The following is a 9474-nucleotide window of genomic DNA, read 5'->3' on the forward strand; positions in this document are numbered from 1 at the left end:
TATTTTCCTTACAGGAATTAAAAATATGTGCATTTTTGTTTGTTTCTGTTAGTGGGAGGCAAAAGTACAACAAGGAGAAAGAGATTTTGAACAGATCTCTAAAACAATTCGAAAAGAAGTGGGAAGATTTGAGGCGAGTATAATGACATCATTTTTTGCTGTGATTTTGTAGTAAACTCAAATTTAGTTTTGTACTGATAGACTTTCTTCTTTATTGTACCACAGAAAGAACGAGTGAAAGATTTTAAAACTGTTATTATCAAGTACTTAGAATCATTAGTACAAACACAGCAACAGGTAAGCTAATTTTTTTATAACTTAACAAACTTCTAGAACTTTTGGGTATACCTTTTCATTTTAAAGATGTCGGTGAAAAGAGTTTTTAGGGCGCCTGGGTGTCTCGGTTGAGTGGCTGCCTTCGGCTCAGGTCATGATCCCAGGGTCCTGGGATCGAGAGCCTGCTTCTCCCTCTCCCTCTGCCTGCGGCTCTGCCTATTTGTGCTCTCTCTCTGTCAAGTGAATAAATATTTTTTTTAAAAAGGAATTTTTAAACTTAACGGAGGAGTAAGAAATGGAGTAAACTGATAAGCACAGAGGAAAACATGGTAGTTAAATTGGAAATTCTCAGGTCGTTTTTGCCTCTGCTCCTGAACTCCAGTTGGGATACATATTTCCCACATTATGGCAAGGAGAAACGTGCTGAACAGCGTTTCCCTTTTTCTGTCTTCCTAATTTTACTTCCCTAGTGATCACACCTGTTTGAGTAAATTCTTCAGTAAGTTCTTTTCCATAACAGAACTTAAAATTAAAAACTGGCTTTTTTTTAAGGTTTGGGGGGGGTTGTATTATTATGATTTTTGTTTTATTTTGTGTGTAGTTGGTGGTGATGGGATGCCACAGACAGCATTTGTCTCCCTAACTAGAGTACAGACTATGGGTTTTAATTAAAATCTATAACAAGGTAATAGTATGCTTTAATATAAATTTGAGTAATCAAATTATTTAATGTCTTGAATAGAAGAATTTCTTTATCCAGCTTTAAAATATGTGGATTAGGAACTTATATAATATATAATAGACTGATTTTTAATTGAGAGATGACATCATACCTTCAGATTATATTTAGTCTTTAAATACTTCATTAAAAAATAATTTATATGAATTTGTTTTTAAATGAATTGTTTTAAGTGTAACTTTATACTTTCACTAATTCTATGGACTATGGAAGAAACACTGAAGCAAATTCCTTCTACTCTCAAAAGAAGACCACATGTCCCTTTCTTGCCTAATACTTTTTTTTCTCCCACCTTTTTTTCATTGTTTTCGGCTAGCGTAACATAAAATATGAATATCCTCTGAATTAGGGTATGTTACCACTTTATATTGGAAAGGCTCGTTGCAGTTTTATTATTTAAGGTAGTCTCATTTAATTTACATTAACAATCTGTTTCTATATACAATTTTGCATAAACAAAGAAAATCTTAAGTTATAAGGTTTTTTAAAATTTTTATCGTTTCCATCAAAAACTGAAATAAGCCAGTAGTACTTAATTTATACATGAATTATATTGACAGACTTCAGATAGGGAAATTTAAATGATCCCTCATAGAACTAGACTTCAGTAAATGTTAATCGTTATTAGTTACTCGTAGAGACATTTTATATGCTGGATGGAATATATGCATGTAAATGACAAAAAGGTAATTAGAATATCTTTGGTTATGATCCGCAGCTGATAAAATACTGGGAGGCATTCTTGCCTGAAGCCAAAGCCATTGCCTAGCAAGAAGATTTCTGTTATGAAGATCTTGGATGTTTGTTCCAGTTACGCTGAATTCCACAGTGAAATCATTTAAAACCATCTAAATAAACCACTCTATATTTTATGAATTACATGTGGTTTTTTTATATACATATATATGTATATATATATACTCTGACATTTTATTACAAGCTGCATGTCCTGACCCTCTCTGAATTAAGCGGACTGTGGCATGACATTCTGCAGTACTTTGCTGAATTGAACACTATTGTGTCTTAAATACTTGCACTAAAAAGTGCACTGCAAGGCCAGAAAATTTTACAGTATTTTTTCTTTACAATACATTCTGTAGTGTGTTTGCCCTCTTTATGGAGTGAGTTATCAATGCATTGATTAATGTTCACTTATACATTCCTGTACAGAAATTATGATTTCGTGATTACAGTAATAAAACGATATTCCTTGTGAAGTATTAGTAACAAATTATTTGGGTATGTAAACATGTTAGAGATCTTTTAAAAGCATTTTTAATCACAAGAAATTCTTGTTACTAGATATACGTAGGTGATGCTGTTATCCATTAATTTTTTTTAATTGCCAGAAAAAGCTGAACTCTTTCACTATAAATGACTAAATGAAGGTTAAGTTCTCTTCTGAAATCATCATAAACCAAAGAACATTTATCTTTTGATTCTACTCTGGGAAATGCTCTTGTCTCGAGTAAAGGAGAGAATGAATACTTCCCTTTACTTGTTTTACTCTCATCCCTATCACCAGTGTCCAATTTAGGAATTAGGAAAAAATGTATTTTTGTGCTTCTGTTACAAGTCCTGTGATTTTGCTCATCTTCTGTCTTCAAAGTCCTAGACTTGTGTGTATTTAATTTATTCTTTGCCTTTTCTGTTTTTCATTTTAAACTTAAGGTTAGATCATCTATGGTCATAACTGATAATGAATGGTACCATGCTAAAATTCCCCATGATTTGGTGAATAACCAAGGATAACAGAAAGCACATTTGAAGTAAAATGAAATTTGTTTTTGGCACCCTTCTTACTGATACCATATCTTGTTCAAATGGCTGTTACCTAATCCTTGATGCTTACAAAAGTTTAAGTTATGACTGGCATCAGTTTTCATTTTTTGAAGTGTTCTTCAAGATGCCCCTCTTAAGCTTACCAGCTACACCTCCCAGAGAAGTCAAATATGGTTATGTGTAACTGAGTCCTCTCTAGCACTTACTGGATACAATTAATATATCAGAGTATTCTCAGATATGTTTGCTTTCACTTGTTTTAGCTGAAGTTTTAAGCCTACTCTAGACATTACTGATTTTTAGACTCCTAGAACTCAGAAGAGTACCTAACACATAATAGGTTAATAAGAAAGACTTGATGAACAGGAAAAGAAAATGCTGGAAGATGCAAAATAATATATGCTCCCTTAAGAAGAAGAAACTGGAGCAGAAATAGGACTTCTGTTGCTTCTGTTAGAGATAACTTAGAAACTTTTGAGGAGTGAGCAATTCATAGTAATATATATCACATGCTATCTTGTCCCATTAATACTGAGCAAAATCTACAATGATGTTTTACTGTTAACCTCCATCGTTACATTACTTCCAAAGATACAATTTATACAGTAGGTTAATAACTTAGTTATTCCAGTCAAAATCTTCCATTCCTCTATGGTATGTTCATTAGAGTATTCAACACCTCCAAATAAAATAATAAATATTCCCATTCTTGATCAAGCCGAAGAGAGTAACAGACACTGACCCCGTTCCAGTCTTCATTCCTCTTGACAGTCTTCATTAAAAAAGGAATCTTTGGAAATATCAAGGAAATTATATGAGCCTCTGATAGCTACCAACCTTTTTAGTATCTTCAGCACTCAGCCCACCTCCACCTATCAATCTTAACATCTATTCATGTTACTGAAATACTTTCACTGCAGTAAATAGAACAAGGGCATTAATAGTGCTGATAACATAGTCTTTTGGATAGAGCTGAATTTTTTTTTTTCTTAAATCAGATAAAGAAGTACTAAGCCTATTACGTGGGATAAGCTGAATCTGGAGTCAGCATACACGTGTTCAGTCTTGCTTCTGTCACGTTGTAACTATGTGACTTTGGCCTTATCACATAAAACTCATCTGTAAGACAAGGGTATAAGACTCCTGAAGTGCCTTTCCACCTTAAAATAGTTTGCTGAAAATACCAAACTTCAGTATCAGTATTACTCTATTAGAAAATCAAATTCTACTCAAAATCACCTGTTAATAAAACAAAGCTAGAACAAAATTGTGTGTAAAAATAGGATTTCTAAAACCTAAAAGGATGTTTTCCTAATGGTATTTTTTGACAAGCTATTTTCAACTATCCAGCTCGTTTTATACATGCATATGTATTTATACTAGCCTCAGAATACCCTTGTTTAATTTGTTGCTCTTCTTTAAACTTTTTTATTTTATTATCCAGAGCTAGTAAAGTTTTACAAGTTCTTGTACAAGTTGTTTCATGAGTGGTTTTTTAAGAAGCCTTTTAACAAAATCCAGTTTTTCTGAAGGAATGAAATCAGGTGAATAGAGAAGTAAGACTATATTCTTTTAAAAAATGCTTCTTGATGTCTAAGAGCATTAGAAAGACTTCCATTCTTCTGTCTTAATGAATATGACTAGTTCTGAGGCTGATGGCTACTTCACTTTCCTTGCTGTAGCTCCCTGCTTGGATAGTCACATGACTCACAGGAGTCAAGGATGGACAGCAGAAATTCAGTAATAGTAACTACTGATAGGCCGAGCAAAAGTCATCTTGTTTTAAAGGTAGCGAGGAGGAAGGAGAACACATGTAAAAAGTCCATTCACTGGCTTGGGAACTGTGCAGGCATTTTCATGTCCTATTCATTAGTCTGGAAGTGTGTGTATTTCTCCATGTGACATAGTGCCTGTTTCAAAGTATTGAAAAAAGACTTTGAATAGAATCACCATCCCCGTCCTTATTCAAAATCTAGAATCTGTTAAGTATCACTGCTAACCCTCACAGTGAAGGATATGGTTTCGAGTAATAATGAAGGTAAATGGTTGGCCAGACAGAATTAACAAGAAGAGGGGAACTACGTAATGTGAATACTTGCTGACTACTCTGCTTTTTATAATCAGGGCTATGAAGAGAGGTCATAGTAATCTGTGGATAAGGTTCTTCAGAGTTTAGACCAAGAAAAATGCAGTGTGAGCCACATAAGTAATTGTAAGTTTAGCCAAATTTTAACGAATAAAAGAAACAAAGTTAATTTAAATATTTAAACCCAGTAGCTCCAAAATACTATTTTAACATGTGATCCGGTATATCAAGGATTATTGTGATATTTTACCTTCTGTTTTTCCTGTTAAATCTTGGATAATCCACTGTGTATTTTACACTTATATTACCTCTCCATGCACACTAGCCACATTTTAAGTGATTAGTTGTCACGTGGCTAGTGGCTACAATACTGGACAGTGCAGGGTTGAACAATGCCTGTGGAGATGGAGGCTAACTCCCAACAGCTGGTTTATTTACCATCTCACATCCACGGAAGAATTTGAAGTGAAATAAAAGGGACTAGTAGCTGTTGCTCTCAAGGGCAGGTACGATCTAGGTACAAGACTTTGTAGTTTAGTTCCTCACAGATAATGGATACTTGGTATCCACTGTGAATAAATTGTAGCACTATCTTGCCAGAAGCCACTTCTGTAGTACAACTTCTTCCTCTCACTGATGAGCAGATCCAGAGCTTAAATCATTATGGTTGAACCAGTTTTTCCTGTTTTCCCTCTGTTAACCATCTGTGAACATTCTTCCTTGAAAATGTGTGATAAGCTTTTCAAGATTCCTGTTCTAATCATTAACATATGTAATTCTAGGAAGTCCTTTGGGATACAGAGAATTCATTTCTTCAAACTGTTAATTCAGAAGGGGCTGAGAATAGAGATTGTACAAAACAGGAAAGCTGTGGCTTGCTGTCTAATCTTTTAACATATGGGAAGAAATTAAAAATGCTCATCTTCCTTTCTCTCGTCACATAACTTTTTTTAAAAATTCTTTAAGGATTGAATAATTCAAAGTATTTTTTTAAATTAACTGGGTCAAATGGAAACTTTGTAATTAAAGCCAATTAAGGTGAAGCTGCCCACTGTTAATACACAGAAAATTATCTTTTTTATTAAGGCCAGTTAATGAGATATACTGCTTTAAGGGAGTACTTTGAGAAAAAGAAGGTTCTATTTTAAATTTATATATATACATATATATATATATATATACACACACCTATGTAACTGTTTAATAAATACTAAAATCAGACAAAATTTAACAAAACTAAACAATAAATTGCCTTATTGCTTCCATAGTCAAGTCTCAAGCTATCTCTTGATTTTAACTTGTATTTTCTAGATCTTTATTTCAGATGTTCTCACTATGTAAGTGTGTGTGGATTTGTATGTGTACATAAATATTTGTGTGCATGCATCACAGTAGGCTTTCAAACAGCTTAGTTTCTAAATGTCAGTTAAAAATGTTTCCCAGCCTCTTGGGAAACAAGTTGAGACATAAAACAAGCTTTTTATGCTGTCGTTTACATTGTTCAGGTACCATTATTTTGCCAAGACCAACTTGAGTTGATTCTATTTCTGAAATGTATTCCCTTCTCATTCCTACTATTTCTCTCCCAGAGTCTGGATCTTGTGACCAGGTACCAGAACTGTCTTAAGTCTCCTACGAAATGCACATTCTTTCACTCCCCCTGCTCTGTCAGTCCTGCAACAATCTGCTACTAAAATTACCTTTCTAAAGAATTCTTACCACGGTACCATGCACAGAAATTCTCAGTAGACCTCCCTACAGACTACAGATAAAGTTCCAAATGATACAAAATCTGGTCTCAAACTACTACCTGTCCTGGTCTTACCCTTTACCCTTTGCTTTAATCACGTGATGCCCCCGTCTTGTGAGCATGCTCCAAACTTCCCTGGGTCAGTGCTGTTGTTGACGTTACCTTGTCTGAGTTAACCTTTTCCCTTTTGCCAGCAATCGTTTAAATCCTAACCATTCTTTAGACTTTAGGGCCACATTTAAAAAGTCCACATCTTCCATATATCCTTTTTAGACTCCTAACTAGAAGGACTCTAGTAACACCTTGTGCCTTTCAGACCGTACTAACGGATGGCTTTGTTGCATTATATCTGATGGTTGTCTGGCCTTCCTGCTTTGACTAGGATGTATGCCCCTTGAGGAATGACTATGCCCTTGTTAGTTTTCGTAGAACCTAGTATGGTACAGCCACAAGATGTATATAGTTAGGCATGTAGCCCACCAGTTTAAACGCTGGCTCAAGAATCTACATCATTGACTTTGAGCTCATTATTTTTCTATAAAACTTGGTTTCCGTATCTGTAAAATGGAGAGTACAGATAGTACTTGTTCAGGTGCTCCTTAAGGGAATTAAGATAATTGATGTGAATTTCTCAGCAGTAGCAAGTGCTTAATAAGTATTAGCTATTACATATCCAGTAATATCTTAGTAATATCTCCAGCTGAGTGAAATACCTGCATTTTGGTTATTTCACCAGTATTTGGGGCTTCTTGAATAAAATGGGTATGTGCGTGACTAGATAAATGGGCTTATCAGAGGGGTCTCCTCTCAGAACACCACCCTTGAGATCTGCTCTTGGAGCCCTGGGGCTGAAGGTCAGAAATGGAGCGGGGCGGATGCTTCTAGTTATAATCAGTTTGTATTCAGCCAATAAAAGTTCAGAACTATCCCCACTACAAATGAGTCTTGTCAAGAAATGAGCTAGAGACCTTCAAAGAAGCCCAGGGACAAAGGAAAGAAGGGTGACAGAAATGTGGGACTTGCTTAGGGAGAGAAGTTTATTTCCACCCACAAGAAGTTTGTGAAGAACTTTGAATGTGTCCCATAGACCAAAGGAAGTAGTAAACAATGAAGAAAAAATACAGAGAATAAAAATGTGATAGTGGTTGATGGGTCAGCAGTCAGCCAGCCAGGTGATGATGAGGGTCTGACCACTCAATGGAAGTAGAAAAGGAGATCGTTCAAGCAAATGGAAATAAAAGTGGGTAAGTTTCATTCGATAAATATTTGTTCAGTCTCTACTTTGTGTCAGGCCCTGAAGCAATGGATTGAGATCAGGAAAATACAAGAAAGTTGCCTAGGATGATGCCCGGAGTTTGGGCTTTGATGACTTCCGATACTGCTGCTTTGCTTAACCGAGACCTTAGAGGGAGATGTAGGTTTGGGGAAAGATGAAATTCTTCGGGGCATATTGTCTTTGAGGTACTTTTGGACATCCAACATGAAAATATGAAAAGTCAGAACTAGGTATTATATCGTTGTGGAAATGTGAACATGCTCTGTCCCTTCAAACCATGACTGTTCGTGAAAGCAGCTTCAGAGAACAAACAGAAATGGAATGAAATTAGTTTGCCCAGGACAAGTTCTGGGTAAAACTAATATCTAAGGTGAAAATGGAAGTTAAGAAGTCCGGTAGATGGAAAGAGTCTCAGTAAAAAGGAGAGATACTTCTAAATGAAAAGAAAGGGAAGGTTGCTTGTATTGGGAAATAAAAGACTGAAAACTCTTTTCCTGGGGAAGCGGGGAAATTAAGCCATCAGGGGGTAATATCAACAGGTAAGTCAAAAGATTGCAGGTCAAGGAAATGGTACGTGTTTAGAAAACAAACATGAGTAAGAAGAATGAGTCTGGGGGTCCTGGAGCCCAAGATACTGGAGCTGGAGCTTCCAGAGCACCCACGGGCTGGCAGCGTGAGCCGGTTGGGGACTCGGGAGACAGGAGAGCCCGGCAGGTGCTGAGGGGACAGTCAGGGACTCAGCCAGGAGGGACATGGGACTGGAAGAGCCTCACTGCCCCTGCCCCTCCCCACCCCGCTGCGCTGAAGCCAGAGTCCCTGCTTGGCATGGGCAGGACAGCGAGAAGCTAGCCCCTTACCCAGGCTAATGCTGACCCCAAGCCGCTCCTCACCTGGACAAGATGAGAGTGTCAGGTGTGTTTCGCCTCCTGGCCCTCATCTTTGCCCAGGTCGCCGCATGGATCTTTATTTGCAGCTACATCAGCTTCAGCATGAAAACTCTCCGTCTGCCCCGCTGGCTGGGTTTGGACTCCGAGGAGATCCAGGTCATGAGGACCAAGTGTGGCCTCAGCAAGCCCTGCCTGGACAACTTCTTTGCCTTTAAAATCAGCGGTGGAGCTGCTAACGTCATGGGTCCCCACCATGTGCTTCGAAAACCTTGTGATCGTGAGTCCCGTGAAGAACAACGTGGGCAGAGGCCTGAACATTGCCCTGGTGAATGGAACCACAGGAACAGTGCTGACAGAAGTATCTGGAGTAAAATTCCTTAAAGAAATCCCAGAGGGCACGCTGGTGCTAGGGGCCTCCCATGATGACCCAGGAACCAAAATGAATGATGAGACCAGGAAGCTCCTCTCCACCTTGGGCAGTTCCTATGCAAAGCAGCTGGGCTTCAGAGATAGCTGGGTCTTAGGGGCCAAAGACCTCAAGGATAAAAGCCCTTTTGAGCAGGCTCCCCACCAGAGGGGAGAGGTTTAGACCAGGGGAGCTGTCCCCTTCTAAGCTCCCTGTGGAGAGGATAAATTTGCATCAAGAGCAGGACACGGGGGGGGGGGGGGGGGGGGGGG

At 37.7% G+C, this 9474-nt stretch overlaps 1 protein-coding gene and 1 pseudogene across 1 annotated transcript in view; both read left to right on the top strand.

The window, feature by feature from the left end:
• The window catches only part of SNX2 (sorting nexin 2), a 53762-nt gene extending 51871 nt beyond the window's left edge, over nt 1–1891 (top strand). The window contains exons 13-15 of the mRNA XM_021701766.1: nt 53–133; nt 226–297; nt 1734–1891. Of these exons, the coding sequence (XP_021557441.1) occupies nt 53–133; nt 226–297; nt 1734–1784 (204 nt within the window). The 3' untranslated portion in view covers nt 1785–1891. The remainder of the gene's footprint in view (nt 1–52; nt 134–225; nt 298–1733) is intronic.
• A 6917-nt stretch (nt 1892–8808) lies between these two features.
• Nucleotides 8809–9385, top strand: LOC110591187 (annotated as a pseudogene).
• The last annotated feature ends 89 nt before the right edge of the window (nt 9386–9474 follow it).

Source organism: Neomonachus schauinslandi, chromosome 7, assembly GCF_002201575.2.
Source record: "Neomonachus schauinslandi chromosome 7, ASM220157v2, whole genome shotgun sequence".
NCBI lineage: Eukaryota > Metazoa > Chordata > Mammalia > Carnivora > Phocidae > Neomonachus > Neomonachus schauinslandi.